The following is a 20,058-nucleotide window of genomic DNA, read 5'->3' on the forward strand; positions in this document are numbered from 1 at the left end:
CTGAGGGCGCACGAATATCTCCATAATATCCTCATCAGAACTTCGATTTGCTCTTGCCACATATTACACGGCATGATATAATACTGTCAAATAACGAAGGTAAGAAATAAGTGGTTTCTAGAGCCCTCCCAGACCGATAAGCAGTGGCGAGCTGTGGTTTGTCGCCTTCCGTTGTCACTCCAAGCCTCAATGTAGCCAGTTGGTATATCAACGTATGCTAGTTTTCACGTATAAACGATGATCAACTGCACTAGCTGTACGAAAATGTGTATACATGGCTGTGTATCAACAGAAAAGATGGTCATTCATCACGAAAGGGCTTCCCACAGGGTCTCTGGATATTTTGAAGAACGAACTTTTGTGGAGTTCTAAGTAAAATCACCACTTCCGAAGCTTGCTTTTTGAGTACTATTGGTGCTAGATTCGCATCAGTAGGCAACGGAAAGACTTCTGATGCGGAAACTTACATGCTGCTAAAACAACACTAGGGGCAGCCCGCATCGCATCTAGTTTAGCTTGTATAGTGAACTAAATTTGTGTTACGATGCATGGTGCCTGATCACGGAGCACCGCCTTGCGTCCTGGGTAAAAGAAGCATCCATCTATAATAATGCTACACAATCGAATGCTGGAATAAATTGCGAAATATGGTTGCAGTACTCCTCGAGGATAAACACTCAAGCTGAATTGAAGGCGTTTAATGTCCAAGCATCGCCCCAACTGGCAGGCCTCCGTAAAGCGACACGGACTTGAAACATCTGCAACGAATCGTGCTCGAACAGACTGACACCGGAATATGAATTCAGGAGGCCAGAGAACGACTGCTCATGGCAGGAGGAAGCAAGATCCCTGCAGTTTCTCAGTTTGATGCGTTGAACCTTCGTACAGTCATGGCGGCGGGTGATGTATTGTGCTCGTGAAAATGCGCACATTCTGCACATTCTGCGAAGTGCAGAACAGAAGGCGTGAAAGAAAAGAGAATTTGTAACTGAACTATCATCCATGTTAGGTTACGTAAGCAGGGGCAATGAAACAGAAGCTGAGCATAAAGGCACGGCGGTCCACCAGCGGCAGAGGAAATTTTCGACTACCGTAAGTGTGTGCAGGGATGCAAATCACGACTCAGCGTCATTTATCTTCGTTAGATCTGGTTCGAACCCTGCGGAGAAAATACGAAGCCCTAAAAATTAATCGTTTTCATGAAAACTGTGAGTAGTAGTTGCAGTGCATGCTCCAAGCGCTGCAAATGCCCCTGTGTATTCTGACTGAACACCGGTGTCCACCTACAAGCGCCATCCACTTTCACTGCTAATAATAATGCAAAATAATTACAAGTAATGATGAGTGACGCCTCGATGCAGTTCAGCAGGCACAATCACAAATCCACAGGGAACATAAATGGACTGTTTTGCTGGAGCGAATGTGGAGCGCAGTCTTGTGCCTGCCATCGTGATGTACTCGAATCTTCAACTGTGCTTCGGCGAAGTCAGACGGTGGATAGCTTGCTAAAACTTGCATGAGGGGAAGTAATTCGCCAAGCACGCTCTCCAGAAACTTTCGTTTACCCACAAATACTGTTTGTTTTTGGGCTTGAAGCCGACCCGCACGCTCCACCTGGTGTCCTTTTGTAGTGAATTCTGGTGCTACTGCTTATCGGTCCTATGCGTAACTAGGCAAATGCACATTCGCTAGGTAGACGCTACACGCAGCGCATATCTCGTAAAATAGCCTAAAAATGTCAAAAAACAGTGTCTCGTTCGTATCCAGGTCTAATGGTCCTCCGACGGAGGAAGTAATAATAATGCTTCTGCTGATGCTAGAAGGTCGGCGCCACGGCTCGAACCCCAGTCTCACAGCCTGCCTCAGACTCGGGGCATCTTTTGAGCAGTCTTCCCCTGTTAGCCTTTTTTATTGTCTACAGTGACTTCATTTATTTCTACTACTGTACTATTTGCACTCTCTCTGCCAGATACACCTCTACATCTTCAATTTGAGTACCATCATAGTGCTTGTGCATCACACCTTTTCCTTCGCCAGCCACGGGCTGTCTGCACATGCGCTAGTTGACGATTGAACGCAGACTTTTCCTAGCAATTCGCCTGCTGCACCACCTTGGTTTTCACAAGGACATGGGGCTCGTCTCTACTCCAAAACAAAGATTGAGGCGTGGAGTGTGTTCTGGGGTGCATTCGGTGTCCAGCGGATGGTGGGCCAGCTGGCATCTCGTGCATGTGAGGACATTTCTCCCACCTGGGCTCACTTCTGGTGTTTTACGCGAGTTTAGTGCATCGAATCCCTTCAACCTGTGGTCCTTCTGAGGTCATCACGACGGAGTGAATGCGTTTCTCAGTCGTTGCCGGCACTGCCTTTGCACAGCGTTGGCTTACCCCCTCCCCTTTCTTCGTGGGAAGGTAATACTGCTCTCTCTACCATTGAGAATAAAATTGCTGTTAGGAGGGATGAGTGGTGCACTCTTTCATAGCTTCCAGGCGTATATTTCCCACTACTGTCTAGCCGTTTGGAGGCCAGAGGGACTCTCACCGCTGGGTTACCCACGGCATGCGTAGGACAATGTCGTGCGAAACTAACCCAATGTAGAATTCCAGCATCACTGTGTTACGACCCATTAAAGAGTTGAGCACGCACTTATTACCAGTAGCTATACCGATGCTTGTGCACTTTTTTCCAACGGCACAGCTTATTCGCAGAGACGGCGCCAATGAATAGGTGGATAGGCTGCACCTCCACGCCTTAGCATCAGTCAACAAATCCACTTTGCACCCTGTATCAAGTAGGACTAGCAGCTGGTGGTCATAACACAATGGCTTGGAAAAGGACAGGGCTGCTCCAAAGCTGATCTTCCTGTGCGGCTGTCAACTCTCTTGGCCAGACAGTTTGCCTCACCTCCCGTGGGGACTGTTGCATTTCCCTGACCGAATTGTTGCCTCACCTGACAACACTGCATAAATGGTTTTTCCCCACCTCCTTAGCGCTTTCCCTAGTTCTGCATTCTCGAACTATATGCCCTTGCTTGTTGCCAAAAATGCAGATGCGCCGCTCGGTACATCGCCCCCGCTTCCTGAATGCCGGATTTTCAGGCCATCGTATTTTATAGCTTCTTGACTGTTTCTGAAAGGTGCTGGCATTCACAGTCCCAATATCCATCGGTTATATATCGGTACTATATCTGGGCTCTTTCGAAAGCCTCCCACTCCATTCTTTTGTAGGTCAGCGGAAGTCGAGTTTTCTCTTGCTTCTTTTCGTCAGTACGTCATCTCAGAGTGTCCCAGGCGTTCACTCCCTACGTCCTTATCGGCTGCCCAGCTGGATACGGACCTGAGAACCATCGGTACAGGCGTTCCGAGTCCACCGTTGGGTTTTTGCTCACCAAGGATTGATCCTCCCAGATGCAGCGCCCTATCGAAAGCTTCTTTTCTTTAGTTTGTCTCAATTCCCCCATAGATTCTCCCTTGGCGTCCTGGGGATAAATCTACCCTGCAGCTCATGTCGAAGAGCTTTAGTTGTTTACAGGATTCGCACGAAGGCGGTAGAACTTCTTAGCCACCATATCGTGCTACCCATTTCAGAAAAACGGGAATGCTCCTAGGTAGCGTAGCTCTCTGAGTGCGACATGGAGACAAAAGTATGCCTGATGAGGAGCGAAAAGTTTCTCTACTGCACCCCGTCGCCGCTCCAGGCACATTTCGACGATCCACGAGGATGTGGCATTTTTAATGAATTTTTGCGAGATGAAGAGCTCTTCAGTTGAACGGGTTGCGGAAGTAGCTCTCCATCCAAGGCAAATGGATGCGCGGAAGGTAGCCACCTTTTTTTTCGGACGGAGGATCCTACGAGCTTTCCTTGGTTCTTGGGGGGTGAAAACGCCCACACACTGACGAGAATTTTCACGAGATTACCGAAATATCCCTCCTCGCCTCTCTTTTCAGGAAGGGCGCTTTCAAGACTGATGAGCACTTTTCGGGAGGGGGTTCGCGGCACGCGGTCACCGCTCCTACCCCACTCTACCAAGTGGTGCCGCATATCGCTGTGAGCTGCGATAGAGTCGAAATTCATTAGACAAGCGTTCCAACGAGCACCGGCGCAACACTCCAGTCTCCAGCAGTTGCGTTCATAGCAGCACAAGTGCCTGCTGCCGGCGTGGATTGGCGACTGCTTGCCTTGAGCTATAGCACTCAGCTTGCTGTAACTTGCTGCAAGGTAACCCCACGTGCTAGCCCTCCCATTCATTTTTCCCCTAATGCCGTAGACAATCGTTAAACGCTTACATGACCTTCAGTAGCCAGCCTGTAGTCGACGAAAAGTGCATTTTCCGTATGTTTCGAACCTTGCTGCAGATTTTCAGACAACGACCAACATATTTCGAACCTTCCTGCATATTGAGGCAAATGCTAATATGTTTTGAACCCTTCTTCACGTTAAGGCAACGACCAGCATATTTTAAACCTTCCTGCATGTTAAGAAATATTTATCGTACTAAAAAAAGCCCGCCTCTTCGCCCCCTTCTTCGCCCCGTTTCCAGGGCAGGTGAAGTCGTGCTTCCCCGTGAAGTGAACTTCACCGCATGAAGCGGTTCCTTGACATCAGCGACCTTTTGTTCTGAATCTAGCAATTTAAAAGCTATGTTTTTGACAGCAGAGACGGGCGCTTCACTTCAGCTGATCGTCGAGCAATATGCACATTCCCGCCAGCCGATCACCGTTTGGACCACTGCGTGGTGCTAAACACACTTTGAGTCGCTGCATCGAGATTCTCCAGTGTTTTTATTTCTGCCTTCTGTTCTCTGTTGTATTCCAGATTCAGTGAAGGCTGCTGTTGCTCTCAATTTTCCCACTCCCGCGCCACTGGGAAGGCGTCTGTCGTCCACCATGGCTCAGGAGTCATCAAGTGAGTCTTTCCCCCACCATTTCCTGTTGAATGCATGTGGGGTCATTTCTTATCATATTTCTGAATCTTTGGTCGTTTTCGGCTGCTATCAGTCGCATCCGCTCCCTCTAAGGAGCAACCGCTGTGCAGATATTTCGCTGTTTTCTCTCGCAGCGATTAAAGTTGGGTTTATAGGGGGGGGGAAAATGGCGAAGGCGATGGCTGTGGCTCTGGTACGGGCTCGAGTCTGCTCCGCTGAGGACATCTGCATGAGCGCACGCACGGAAGCGTCTTGTCAGGCCATTAGCGCTCTCGGGTACTCGACACGAACAAATGAAGAGGCGAGCTTGCGTGTTATATGTAACTATATGTGTACTTGTTTATGCGTAGATACGCTGCGCTTCTGACGTCTCGGGGTTTTGTTCCTTTGTGGGCCGCTGGAATACCCTAGCAACGAGGCTGCAACAAAGGCCGCCCTGCGCACTCTCATCCTGTGTAGAACGATGAAGTTGGCTCTGAGCTCTGCGTTGCTTTGCTCTGTTGGATATGCTACGGCTGCCTGCCTGGGGAGTCCTCCACTTGGCGTTTCCGCGTTTTTTCTGTTTTTCATTTTCATACTGGTGTGTATATATGTGTGCGTATGCGTGTGTTTGGTGGGGAGGGGGGGTTGTGGTGCTTAGGTGGTGCGCTGGGCGCAGGCGGGTTTGTTGTTTCTTACTGTGAAGCCTTGGAATGTCCCTGAGGTGCTTGCTTCCCTCGCATTGTGGAGGGAGGAGTCAAATGCTCTTCCGTTCCTCGTTTCTGCTTGCGCTGGGGTCTCGCTTTCAAGGCTAGAGGAGACGACGCTAAACTCCCCTGTCGCGCGCATAATGCCGAATGTACTGTGCGCTGTTGGTGAAGGTTCCACTTGTTACTGTGGGAAGCATTTGACTGCGGACAACGAGGCGGTGCTGCTGCGGGCGCTGCGGGCCTTCGGCCGTGTACACTCTGTTCCAGAAAGCTACTTCGATGCGTACTGCGCAATTAGCGGCTCGAGTAAACAAGTGAAGATAGCGCTTAACTCGCAAGTGCCCCAAAATGGCAACGCCAACTGAAGAAAAGCATGCTGTTTAGTCTCTGGCCTGCGGCTGTGCTGCTGCACTAAGAGTGCACAGCTCGACTTTGTTATGCCATTACGGTTTAGGGCGGCTGCATCCAGAGCTCTTGCGAATGCTGCAGGCCCTGCATTCGTCTGCACGTTCATTGAGGCACTCATTGATGCTGGGGTCAAGTGGTGGGTGTCGGCCTTCTTGTATGCGGAAGTGATAAGGAAGTTACTGTAGCTGCTCAGGCGCTGCATCAACATAGCGCAGGATGAGTTGCTGCACAGAGTTGCTGCTGTCTGTGCGTTGCTGAATTTGTCGCAGCGGCTTGCCGCGGCAGTTGGCCACCGAGGCGGCGCTGCAGTCCGTGCGCGGCACAGCGACTTTGGTACAAAAGAAGGAAATACACCCCGCCCTCATTCGCGACGAGATCACCACACCTGGGGGCACAACCATAGCCGGCCTGATGGCGATGGAGAGGAGGGCCTTTAGAGCTGCAGGTAGGCAGACGGATGGCCGAGCTAGCTGGTATGCGACGCAAACAGAGTATGCTTTACACTACCGGTTTTGCGGCATCGTACTGCAAACCTCGACGTCAGTGTTGCTTCACCAAGATGGGGCGCTGCTCTCTTCTGTCTATTCGCCGATGAACGCGTAGAAAGATGGCTGTAATGTGCAGGCTTATTGCGTAGTTCGGTTGTGGGCGGCGCCCCTGCCTCGTGTGCTGTGAACGGCTAATCTAGGGTTTACGGTTTATGGTTGCGCGTTTTGCCGTGCAGTGCTTGTGGGGCGCAGTCGCAGATGCGGTGCAGGCCACCTATGAACGCTCGGTGGAGATGACAGAGAACCTCGATAACAAGGATTCCTCAGCAGTAAAACGGGGAGAATAGGTGCAAAGAGGCATCGAGGCGTTCCGCCAGGCCTGTCTGTACTACGTATCCAATGACCACAGGCACCCCTGGCTGGTCATACACGTGGAAGTGTGTCTACATGCAAACGCTATACAGCGCAGGGGCCCTTCAATGACACAATTAAAAAAGGCAACAACAGCTGAAGTTATTGCGGCGGCGCTGGATGGCCGGTTGGCCAGGAATGACGATGCAGAGAAGCCGCCAAACGATTGGTTGTGACAATGCGAAAAGGCAACAGAGTCAAAGACAGTTTATTTCAGCGAGAAATGGGCGCTGAAAAACTTTACGCATTTATTTGAGTGGAGGAGATTAGTGAATGCTGTGCATCAGCGAGATTTGCAGGGATACAGGCAGTAAAAAGGTGCACATGCCAAAGTAATTTTAGCTGTTTCAGTCCTGACAGCACAGCGTAAACACCGTTTGAGTGCTCTCTTGTTCTTGTCAGGAACCCAGTCTTCTGTCTCAACAGTACTGTTTTTGTTCACCAAGCAGCGAGCGAAGAGTCGGCGTCTCCATATTCTGAATAACATCGTCTGTTTGTCGCTGTGTTGTCATGAAGAGGATAGCCAAACGCATGTCTGGGAATTTTAACATCAATGACGGAAATAGCTAACTGGCCTGAGTATGGTAGGCGGTGTGCTGTCGAGGCACCCATAGGAGATTTCGTATGTCTTGTTTCTTATATATATATATATCTATATTTGGACGGGGGTGTGCCACAGGCCGCACCTGCGTTGCATGCACAGCAAACAGAGCTCTTTGGAGGTGCAGTAATGCAGTAAAGGACAGTTATTGCTTTATTCGTTCTCCTTTTAAACGTGCGGCTTTGGGGGGCGGAGGGCTGCAGGCCCGTCATTATCAGAGGTGAGTGAGTGCGCCGCTCCGTTAGAGCGGCGAGTAGGGATATACGGTGTATGTTCACTTCCATGTTTTGCAGTCTCATCGAGTCTACTCGAAAGATAATTAGATAAAGAATCAGTGCTCATATCACCAACTAACACGGCGCTGAGTGAACGAGGCTCCTGGAGAAAGCGCGGTCTTTATTAAATATCAACAACGAATTTTTCTACCGTTTAAATCATCATGGTTGTATTGTTTATTGTTTAACGCGTGATTATTTTACTAACTGGGCCCCGCCTAACTCCCCGCAGTCCTCACAGCGACCACCACGCGGGGGTGGGTGGGTGAGGGGCCCCTGGGGGGGCCCCTTAAGAAGGCGAACGACAGCGGTTTGGAAGCCAGAAACTTTTATTAGTAAGATTAGCCTTTAGTTCGCCTTTCTAAATTCTGCATGCGCATTCTATTGAGATATTTAAAACGGAAAAGCCTCCACTCAGTCGCTTTGAAGGAGGAGTAGCTGGCAGTTGCTCTCCCACAACGGAACCCCCTGTGTGTGTACATCTCTATCCCGCCTCTGTCTGCCCTTCAGTTGCATTTTTCTTATTAAAAATCCCTGAGTTACATTTTAATTCAACAGGTTTGCGGCTGCAAGCGGCGGTGGAGGGCGCGCAGCGAACTAATCGCGCCCTATACGATAAAGCAACAACTCTCTTTCTTGTCAGCACCCCTCACCCCGATGCTGCCTGTCTTCTTCTCTTTTTGCATCTTGTCACATTGTTCAACGGCCTGAGACGCAGCGCTTGACTGCACTGCTGCATGCAGCGCAGCAGCAGCTGCAGCAGCCTGCCCAGGTTAGAGAGTCTGAGTTGGTTCTGATGGCAGCTGCACCGCCAACAGGACAAATGGGGGGAAACAGCAATAATGAGCCTCATGCAACACTAGTAGAAGACTCAGGCAGCAGCACAACTCCTCGGGGAGGTGACCAGTGGTCACCTGTCTCCGAGGCCCTAGCACTCGGTAGAGCAGACAACAGACCCGATGCACGCGACACCGCTTCTGCTGCTGATGCTGCTGCAGAGGGGCCTAACGTGGCAGGTGGGGGAGGTACAGCAGTCATCAGCTGCACTAACAGCAGCAGCAGCAGCAGCAACGGCAGCAGTAGCGTGTCTGCTGGTGAGTTTGACATGAAGGATTTCTCTTCCTTCTCTGCTCCTTCTGCTCCTCCTGTCCTGCCTCCAGCGTCAGCACGCGGGAGACGCATTGCTCGCATATCGGGGGAGACAGCAGCGGCAATCAGCAGTCAGCAGGTTGTTGTTGACCTTAAAAGTATTTGCAAAGAACTCGTAGAGAACGCCCTTGATGCAGGCGCCACGTCTATAGGTGAGGACGCAGCTAGCTAGCTGCATATACACCGCAAAATGCACGTAAATACTGTTTTCAGACAAAAAGAGGAAAATGAATTTTTCTTCTGGCTGCAAAGGCGGATTCGAGAGTACACTTGAAAACGAATTTAAAATAGGCACAAAACAAGTAATAACACTAATGAGAACACCTACTTAAGCAACTAAATTGACAGAAAAGCTCCTGAATAAGAATAAAAATAATAGTAGGGATAGAATAATGAGCACAAGAAAAGAATTAAACAACGAAATAGACAAACGAACAACTGGCTATTAATGCTAATAGCAAAGAGCCAATTCAACAAATAAACAACTGACGAGTATCAACAATAATAATGATAAACAAGTTTTTAACCAACCAATAACAAATAAACGCAAGAAATATACATGTAATATTAACAAACAAGTACTCGACAGCTAGGTAAACAAACAACTAGCTCACAATAAACGTAATAGCAGCAAACAGGTCCTACAACAAGTTTTTAAACGAACAAACAACCGACAAGCAAAATAAACAAAGAATTACGCGATGCAACAGCCAATAATAATAATAATAATAGTAATAATAATAATTGGGCAGCTAATTTAATAACTAATTATTCAATAGAGAAGCAGAATAAAGATACAACTGACAACTAATTAAACAACCCCTTAAAGAACGAATGGAATTAGCTGTCCTGTTTTTATTTCATCTTTTTTTGTTTATTTTATTTCACTTCTTTTGCCTCCTGTTTATTTATCTTGTTTTAATGTGTTTTGAACATTGTTTATTTTAGTTATTTATACGTTTTGCCCTGTATTTATTAATATTTTCTAGAAAATGTTTTTTTTTAATTCTCTTATTAATTATTTATTTCTTTCTCTTGTGTTTATCTTGCAGAGGTGCGTTTGATGGATTGCGGGTTGGGGGGTGTGGAGGTCCGCGACAACGGCAGTGGCATATCGCCTGAAGACCTGAAGCTCCTTGGTATGTCTATATATATATACATATATATATATATATTTCTTTATATATATATGTATATATATACGTATATCTATCTGCCTATATATCCATATCTATATATCTATCTATATCTACGTCTGTATACATATATATATATATATATTTATCTCTATATCAATATATCTCTATGTATATCCATATATCTATATCAATATCTAGATTTATCTATATCTACAGCTAACCTGTATAATTACATATATGCATATATATCTTTGTTTATATTTACATGCATCTCCATATGCATATGTGCATACCGCTACCTGTATCTGCATCAATATCTATATACATTTTAGCTGTGCGTTTCCGTCCTGCATGCGTTTTTTCTTCGTTTGCAGGCTGTCGCCATGCGACCTCCAAGATAAAGACATTTGAAGACGTTTACAGCAAATTGGATTCTTTGGGATTCCGAGTGAGAAAAGAAATAAAACAGCTTCATTTCTCCGTGGCAGTACCAGCGTATCTTATTGCATACATCTGCATGCACGCATGCACGCATGCATACAAATACATGCAACTGCGTGCACCTGCGTGCAACTGGATGCAACTGCATGCCCCTGCATGCAAACGCATGCAGCTGTATGAAAGTGCATGCGAATGCTAGCAAATGCATGCATGCATGTATTTGCTTGCATGAATTGTAGAGTGTGCTTCATTTTCATGAACAAACCTGTCCCCTCCAATATTTGTTTTCCCTTGAAACTACGAAGTGGCCGTGCACAGTGTGTAGCTTTCTGCCGCTGCTGCAGATACTAAAAGTGAGCAGCCGGGTCTCACTTCTTGCTGCTGCTGCTCCTGCTGCTGCAGGGAGAAGCGATATCCTCTCTCTGCTACGTGGCCTCCGTATCTATCATCACCCGTTGCCGCGCTGCTGACTTTGCAACGCGTGTCGTCTTTAACCACAAAGGAGAACAAATTGCACATGAAGCAACGGCGAGAGAGGTGAGCAGGAGCAGCAGCAGCAGCAGGAGCAGCAACTGCTGCTGCTTTTAACAGCAGCGCAAACGCCGGCTCGATGCTGTCCCCCCCTCTCCCTCCACCACAGAGAAAACGGACAGCACCTCACAGCACCAGCAGTAGCAGCAGCAGCAGCTGCGGCAGCAGCACCAGCTTAGGCGGCAGCAGATGCTCTCCGCTCGGTCTACAGACACGCGAAACTGCAGCAGCAGGCAGCCCTTTTGAAAGTGCAGTGGAAAGATGGCAGTACTTAAGTGCTACATGCATGCAAGCATGCATTCCAGGCTGCAGCTTCGGGGCTTGGGGAAGTTCGCATACGCTTGCATGCATGCAAACTTGCACACTTGCATGAACACTTGCATGCACACCTGCATGCATTCACACCACCATGCATGCTCACTTACATGCATGGGCACTTGCATGCATGGACACTTGCATGCGTACATGCATGCATGCATACAGGTGGGAACGACGGTGATCGTGGAAGATGTCTTTGGCCGTTTGCCTCTTCGGCGGCGGACGATGGAACAGACGAAGCAGCGGCAGCTGCAAGACGCGCTGGCGCTACTGCAGAGAATTGCTTTGCTGCATGCGACGTCTTGTCGTTTTGTTCTCTCGAACTTCGACTCCAAAACGTAAACAAGGGGACACATTTTGGGGCTGCAAACTTAGCCTGCAGCTTCAGCAGCAGCAGCAGAAGCAGAAGCACCCAGCAACAGCAGCAGCGGTTCGAGGGGTGCATTCACACGCTTCCATGCGCGAAGTTGAATTTCAGGGGCCATGGTGCTTGGGTTCGGGTTTATTCAGGCGCTGCTGGTGCCGCTGCTGCTGTTGTTGCTGCTGCTGCTGCTGATGCAGGGGAGGCCGCACCACTTTCTTGGCTACTAAGGGGACCAGTGCGAGTTTGCTGGAGGCTGCGTTGAGTGTCTATGGACCGAAGCAGCTGGCTACATGCACTGAAATAACTTTGTCAGGAGACGAACCCGGGAGGGAGTGGCGGTGAGCCAGGGACGGCCTTTGCTGCTGCTGCTGCTGCTCCTGTTGCTGTTGGTGCTGCTTTTGTTATTGCTTCTGTTGTTGCTGCTGATACAGCAGTTGCTGCTGCTCCTGTTGCTGCTGCTCCTGCACCTGCTGCTGCTGCTGCTCCCCCTCTTGCTGCGGCTGCACCTTCTGTTGTGGCTCACTCTTCTATGGCCAGAAAGCGACTCTAATATGCAGCGGAAGGCCTTTTGGAAGTTTTGCTGTTGCTGCTGCTGTTGCTGCTGCAGCTGTTGCTGTAGTTGCTGCTGTTGTTGCACCAGTGCGCAGCAAGGGGCGCTCGCCCTAATTTATATTAAGGCATTTCTAAACTCCGTTTTTGTTTGTTTGCTGCTGCTGCTACAACTCCGTACCTGGCTGCTGTACAACCCCACCCTCTCAGCGGCGTGCTTGCGTTCGAGTCTGCTGGGCGTTTGCAGTTTGTTGCCTTTATTGATTTGAAAAGAGGCTGAGGTGTACATACAGCGGGCTGCTGTATGTCGATGTGGTTGGGGTGTCTGTACAGTGCGGCAGCTGCGTTTGTGTTGCACATGAATTTTTGTTCGCTGCTTGCAGCACCGTCTCGTCTGTTGCTAACAGCAAATCCACTTTACTCTCTCTTTGCTGCCTTCGCTGCATTTGGTGCTGTTGCTGCTTTTGCTGCTTCTGCTGCAGCCTGGAGGCTGTTATCTCTCGGCCTCCCCACGGCATTCGTTCAACGGCGCTGCAGCAGTTTTTTGTGAAGAGGAGACCCGTTGTGTTTCCGCCTCTTCTACAGAAGCTCCTCAATAAGTGGGTCATTTAAACCCTAATAAAACATCTGCTTGATAAACCCTAAAACCCCTATAACTTTGTGGTGTCTCAACAGCTCCTACACGCCTGAAATACACCATATCTTCGGTTTAAGTAACCTGAATGTTGCTGCCTTTTATAATAATTGCAGCAGTCGCTCTAAGCCACTACCGATACAGGGGGAAGGAGGGGGTGCACACAGACCAGAATTCTTGCTGCCCCTCAGCGCCTTCCATGGCTAGGGGATAGGATTTAGGGTTTAGAATTAAGGGGTTAGGAGTAGGGATTTAGGGTTTGGCGCTGAGGGTTAAGGGTTTAGGGCTAGGAGTTTAGGGTTTAGGCTCTAGAGTTAAGGGCTTAGGGTTAAGGGCTTAGGGTTGAGGGTCTAGGGTTTAGTGTCTAGGGTTTTGTTCAGGAAGTGGAAAGAAGTCAGCAGTAGGGGCCTTTTCCCTGTTTGTCTCGGCTTCCTGGAGCTGGATGCCTCGCTCTTGGATATAAATTTAAGGTGATTAAGTTTATATTTATATCTTTTGCTGCTGTGTTCTGCTGCTGTCATTCATATTGCATGCAGGGAGCAGCACGAGCTGCTGGGCTAATATGCCGGTCTCTGTGCCTGTCTGCTGCTGCTGTTGCTGCTGCTGCTTTTCTTCTGCTTGCGTGTTGATAGTGTTGCATATTCTTATGCGACCCATTTGTACATGCACGGCACGATTAGCCGGCAGAAACAGCAGCAACAGCAGCAACAGCAGCAACAGCAGCAAAATGATTTGATCGAGTTGCTGCTGCATGCATGCGTTTGCTTAGGAAAGACAAACAAGAAGTTCTTCTCGCTGTAGAAAGAGATGTGGCGCAGGCCCTCTTGGTAAAGGAAAACACATCAGAGATGCCCAGCTGTCTTTTCGCCTCTTCTTGTTGCAGCGGCGCCTGTGCTATATTGCATTAATTAATTAATTAACTGACTAACTGGTTATCTATCCAGTTGGTCAACTCATCAGTGAAATAATAAATTAATTCATTCACTCTTTCCTTTTCATGTTTATATATTCATGCATATGTATATGCATGTATATGCATTTATATATGCATATATGCATGTGCATATTTCTTAGTTTATTCATTAATTCATTTCTCAATTTACTACGTAGCCACATATCCATGTTTATAGATTTATATTTTTATATTTTAATGCACGCATTAATATATCCGTTAATTTATTTTTTTCTCTCTTTTGTCTTGCTCACACATTCGCCCCTCCAGATTTTCTCGTGTGCTAATCGTTTGGTGGCGCCTAAACAATCGCATGCATTTATATACACATATATATTAATAAATAAATAAATAAATATGTAAATATGTATATAATATAACGATATATATGTCTTTTAGGCCTATGTTTATATTAGGAAATTATGTAGTGTATTCTACTTGCATGCATATGCTTCATGCTTTGATAATGTATATACATACATTTCTTATATTAGTGCAGGGAGGCTCTGCGGTGTTGTTGCTGGGGGTGTGCAGGAGGCAGTAGGGAGAGTGTTGGCTCCTTCGGTCAGCTCGATGGGGTTCGATTCCCAGCAGAAGCAGCGGCAGCTCGAAATTCAATTTCACCCTCCTGCTTCGCAGCAAGCGCCATCTCAGCAGCAGCAGCAACAGCAGGAGGGGCAGCAGCAGCAGCAGCAGCAGCAGCAACAGGAGGAGGCGGGGCAGCAGCAGCAGCAGCAGCAGGGACGGGACGAACAAGCTACCATGCAGGAGGACGGCAGTCAGCAGCAGCTGCCCATTGCGCATGCTGTCTCCGTCTCCTCACAGGGTAGCGAGAACGAACAACAGCAGCAGCAGCAGCAGCCAGGAGTAACTGCAGCAGCTCTGGATTCGAAATCACTTGAATCTGCAAATAGAAAGGAAGGATCCGAGGGGGCAGCAGCAGCAGAAACTGCTGCTGCAGTTTCTGCTGCTGCTGCAACAGAGCCAGCAGCAGCAACAGCCTCCACAAGTGCAGCAGCATCACCAGCACCAGCACCAGTAGCACTAGCAGCAACGGCCGCAACAGCAGCAACGGCAGCCAAGCCCTCCGGCTCCCTGCCTCTGGGTGAGGGCCTGGGCATCCGGCAGCCCCTTCTGTCGCGGCGGCAGCGCGGAGTTGCTGTAGTTGCTTCTGAACGAGGTGTGCATACACCGCATGCATTGCAAGACCATGCGCCTCTTCCTCCCTCAGCGCCCCTTTGTGGAGAGCAGCAGCAGCTGGAGAGCAGGGACAAGGCAGGGGGTGTTGCTGCTGCTCAGCTGCTGCAGCAGGAAGGGAGAAGCAGCACCAACAACACCGGCTTAGGAGACAGCCGTTCGGTAACCTCGTCGTGGAGCCCCACTGAGGCTGCTGTTTCTGCTGTCGTTGCTGCTGCGGCTTCTGCTGCTGTTGCTGCTGGTTCTGCTGCTGCTGAGGCTCCTCCTGATACGGATGAGGCAGAAGACGCAGTAGTAGCAGAAGTGCTGAGGGCAGCTGTAGGTGAATGCACTTACGACTGGAGCGAGATGTACAGTGTGGGATCGCATGTAGCAGCATTGGGATCGTCTACAGCATTGGGGTCGTCTCCAGCCTCTGCAGCGGGGTCGTCCCCTCCAGCAGGAGATGCATGCGCTGACTTGAGACATAGCGCTGATGCTGCTGCCTCTAATGATGCCTCTCAGCCCTGGCCTGACGCCCCTACAGACTTCTCTGTTAGTGCGGAGGCGAGGGGATCCTCTGGGGCCCCTGGGGGCCCCCCCTCCTTCTCTTTTGCTGCTGAAGGGGAGGAAAGAAATAAATCAGGTTTTTTTCTGTTTGAAAAGAACTTCTTCCGTGACCTGACGCTTGTGGGGCAGTTTAATGAAGGCTTTATAATTGCTGCACTTCGCAGAAGAAGACAAAAAGCCTCATTGCTGCTGCCTCAATCTCAGGCGGAGGGGAGTTCTCCCTCTGCATGCAAAAACAACAACAGCAGCAGGAACAGCAGCAGCAGCAGCAGCTTGTGCAGCAGCAGCGGGGAGGAAATGGTGACGAGTTTGTTTATTATCGATCAGCATGCAAGCGACGAGAAGAGAATATTTGAAGGTTTAAACTCCCAGTTCAAGCCCCGCATGCAGCCGCTGCTGGTGCCTCTGCGTCTCTCGTTGCCAGCACATTTGCTAGCAGCAGTGGAGATGTTTTCTTCTCATCTCAGCAGCAACGGATTTGCATGCATCTTTATGGGACCCAGTAGCCCTTCGAGGCCCCTGAAGGGCACTCAACAATTTTGCCTGCTCTCCGCTGCCTCGCAGCAGCGCCCAGCAGTAGCAGCTGCTCCTGCTGCTCCACGCACCCAGCAGCAACAGCAACAGCAGCAGCAGCAGCAGAAACAGCTGCAGCTTGTCGATGCAGCTGAAGCCAAGTCCTCACCTGAGGTGACAGACGACAGAGCGAATGAAACAGAAAACAAAAACAAGACCCGAAGCAAATCCTCGGGAGGAGAAACTCCTACTACTACTCCTGCTGCTGCTGCTGCTGCTGCATCGCCTGCTGCTGCTGATGATGATGAAGATGAAGATGAGGAAGAAGAAGAAGGTCGCCAGTGTTTCCTTACTGGGGTGCCGGTCATTGAAGGCCAGCAGCTGACTGCCGCCGACTTTGTTGAATTTCTCTCTGCCTTAGCCAGCGAAGATCAAGGAAAAGCCCTTTGGAAAGGAACTATGCCCCCACCTGCAGCAGCAGCAGCAGCAGCAGGAGCAGCAGGAGCAGCAGCAAAGACGGAGGGAAGCTCCTGCACTCACCACCGCGTGCTGCAGTACCGACCCTCGCGTGTTTGGAATATCCTCGCCAGTAGGGCCTGCCGCAGCGCAGTAATGATAGGAGACCCTTTGTCTCTTCAGAAGCAGCAAACTATATTAAGGAGAATGGCGCTGCTGCAGTTGCCTTTTAACTGTCCCCATGGACGCCCCACCATGAGGCACCTCGTAGATATACCAACTGCTGCTGCTGCTGGCGCAGCAGCAGCAGCACCAACAGCGACATCGCAGCAGCAACGCAGCAGCATCGTCTGCCCGGAACGCCTGCTGCCACTTCAGCAGCAGCAGCAGCAGCAGCAGCAAATGCAACAGGATGACCACAGACTGCAGCAAAACTGCCGCTACTATGCAGCTGGACATCCTAACGCAGCGCTAAGGCCGGTAGAGAGCCCAGCAAGCAGCAGCAGCAGCAAGGAAGAAGCAGAACCACAATTTAAGCCTCAAGACCGAAAGAGAACATCCGGGCAGCGAACTTCTCAGGAAACACAGGAAGCATTTAAAGTGCGTGTCTGCACACCTGCAGCAGAAACACCCCCTACCTGCCTAGACACCCCAACTGCACGCAGCAAATATACAAGTGCTGCTGCAACTCCTGCTGCTGCTAACAGCACAGCTAGCACTGACGGTTCAGGCTCTGCTCCTCCCGTGCCTTCTCCTGATTATCAACACCCTCCTCTCTTCTCTGACGACGAAGGCATGGACGACAATGAAGCTGCTGCTGCTGCAGCAGATGCAGCAGAAGCAGCGGAAGCAGCAGAAGCAGCAGCAGCAGCAGATTCCGGCGACTCCCAATATCAACAAAAAGAGGGGCACGTGTTTGAGGTGGAAGAAATAACACAACGCTCAGACGAAGATATGGGACTTGCAGGCCTGCGCCTGACCTTCATAGGGTAGCAGCAGCAGCAGCAGCAGCAGCAGCACCTGCTGCAGGCAGTGGCTGCTGCAGGCAGTGGCTGCTGTAAGCAGTGGCGGCAGCAGCAGGAGCTGCTGTTGCAGCTGCTGCAGGCATTGATTGCTGTTGCTGCTGCTGCTGTGTTAGCTGACGCAGCGCGGTTTGCTGTTATCTCTGCTTCCTCCTTCATTAAGAAAGGATGCAGATATCCTTGTTTGTTGAATTCTTCGTTTCTTTGAATTCTTTCTCATGCATCGCAGCGCATGCAGTGTAAAGCAAGAGCTGCTCTCGGAATATCGTTTCAGTGCGTCTTTTTATAGTGATAGGTGGTAGAAGAAACTCTTCTTTATTTGTACGCTCAACTGACAGTGTGCTGCTGCTGCAGCTGCATGCACCCTCCGCGTGCATGCACCCCGCGCCAACCTGCAGTGTACGTACACCTCACATCTGGCGTATGCATCACGCAAACCAACGCCTGATTAGTTATAATTTGATGCTTTTGAGGACCTTTGCTGCTCTAACTGCTGCTGCAGCAGGTGCAGCGCCTGATGCTGCATGCATGCATACATACATGCACGCCGGATTAGGAGCATGCTGCATGCATGCAGGGTTAGAAGGATGCTGCAGACAAGCATTCAATATATGCAGTGCTCAGCAGTAGAAAAGGAGGCAGCGCTTGAGATGGCTCACTGAAATATATTAAACACTAAAACTAATATAGCATTTCGAGAGGATAGTATTATTAATGCCGTTGTATATTATATAAACAGTACTGTGATTTGTACATGCATATATGTATATATATATGTATTTATAGATATGTCTGTATCTATATGCATATATATATATATATATATATGTATACGTGTCTGTTTATGCATGTATGTGTTTGTGCGTATCTGTATGTCTGCATGTACACCTATGTATCTCTATCTGTACGTATATATCTGCATCTATACCTATATCGACATCTATATATCTACATCTAATCTATACCTACATATCTATCTATATCTACATCTACCTCTACATATCTATATCCATGGCTGCATCTATATATTTATATCTATACCTGTGTATGTATATCTATATCTATGCCTATACATCTATATCTATATATCCATATATCTATATCTATATCCATATCTCTATTATGCATTATCCAAATATATAGAGATACATACAGAAAGTAATGGTATATGTATATAAAATAGAATATACTATATTATATACCTTATGCTGTGATCGTATATAGACATTCTATTCAATAGAAAACCACTGAAAATATAGGTATTTTAAATTGAATTAAAAGAATCTGATGTCTTCACCGTGTAAAGGCGAAGAATATCAAAAAAGAAGACAGTGAAAAACAAATAAATAAAATAATGGCCATTAAAAACAGATCCAGGTGTTACAATTAAGGAGCTCTCTTTTTTAAATTCTCTTTTTCTTCTTTTTTAAAATTCTTTTTCTTCATTCTTCCTTTTGTTATTCTCTTTCGCCGTCTGCTGACTAAGCAGAAGATTCCTCTTCATTTCATTTAGTCGGAGTAACGGCGGTTTGAATATTTAAACAGAAACACAATGCATTCCTCCTTGCACTAGGGTTTAGGGTTTAGGGTTTGTTGGAGGCGCCTGCTCAGCTCCTACAAACCGCGGGCTGTGAAGAGCTGTCTCTTGGGTTTATGAAACGGCCCTCTTTCTTTCTTGCTAATACAATGCAGATACATATATACATACATCTATATATATATGTATATGTATATGAAAAGGTATATACATACATTCGTATATGCAACAGTATATAAATATGTATATGCATATACACGTATTTGTTACGTATACTAACGCAGGCGCATACATGTATCTACGTACGCAAGGTTAAATATACCTAAATATATATATATATATATATATATATATATATATAGCACCCCCAGTGCGTTCTACATAGATCAGCAACCCCAGTTGTCTAAACCCTAAACCCTAAACCCTAGACACCGCATTCGGGCTCGAGCCACCTTCTTACTTTCCTGACGCCCTCCAACAAAGACGAAAAGCAAGACAATTAAATAAATTAAAATAAAGGGTCTTGGGGGTTCTAACAAAATGCATTTTGCTTCACTCAGCCGCGTGTGCTATCAGGGGAAGAGTCTGCATGCTTCCTCTTCCTCTTGCCTGCAACAAAAACAACAAAAACATAAATAAATAAATATATTTAGTTAACATATTCAATTGAAGGTAGGAGGAGGGCGATTGTTGACGATATGTATATATATATATTTCTATATATATATATAGAAATATACATATATATATATATATATATATATGTATATATATGTGTAATCAGCACATATATATGCGTATATATAAAATATACATGTAGATGTGTATGAATAAATATAATGCACATATATTATATAGACATACAATATGATGGATGCCTATATTATAGATACATCGACACACATATAAAT

At 47.9% G+C, this 20,058-nt stretch overlaps 2 protein-coding genes across 2 annotated transcripts; both read left to right on the plus strand.

Annotated features, from left to right (window-relative positions):
* Positions 1 to 4,692: 4,692 nt before the first annotated feature.
* On the plus strand, positions 4,693 to 6,789 carry EAH_00008850 (pyrroline-5-carboxylate reductase, putative; the record flags this gene model as incomplete). The annotated part of the gene is made up of 7 exons (XM_013392010.1): positions 4,693 to 4,735; positions 4,816 to 4,905; positions 5,059 to 5,117; positions 5,583 to 5,919; positions 6,103 to 6,175; positions 6,291 to 6,466; positions 6,746 to 6,789. 7 exons carry the CDS (start codon positions 4,693 to 4,695, stop codon positions 6,787 to 6,789), a joined length of 822 nt encoding a protein of 273 aa, XP_013247464.1.
* Positions 6,790 to 8,592: 1,803 nt separating this feature from the next.
* Positions 8,593 to 17,581, plus strand: EAH_00008860 (DNA mismatch repair protein, putative; the record flags this gene model as incomplete). Its single annotated transcript, XM_013392011.1, has 10 exons — positions 8,593 to 9,097; positions 9,998 to 10,084; positions 10,459 to 10,532; positions 10,928 to 11,062; positions 11,540 to 11,712; positions 11,936 to 12,076; positions 12,770 to 12,886; positions 13,302 to 13,391; positions 13,691 to 13,748; positions 14,408 to 17,581. 10 exons carry the CDS (start codon positions 8,593 to 8,595, stop codon positions 17,579 to 17,581), a joined length of 4,554 nt encoding a protein of 1,517 aa, XP_013247465.1.
* Positions 17,582 to 20,058: the final 2,477 nt, after the last annotated feature.

Source organism: Eimeria acervulina, genomic scaffold, assembly GCF_000499425.1.
Source record: "Eimeria acervulina Houghton genomic scaffold, Eah_scaff42, whole genome shotgun sequence".
Taxonomy (NCBI): domain Eukaryota; phylum Apicomplexa; class Conoidasida; order Eucoccidiorida; family Eimeriidae; genus Eimeria; species Eimeria acervulina.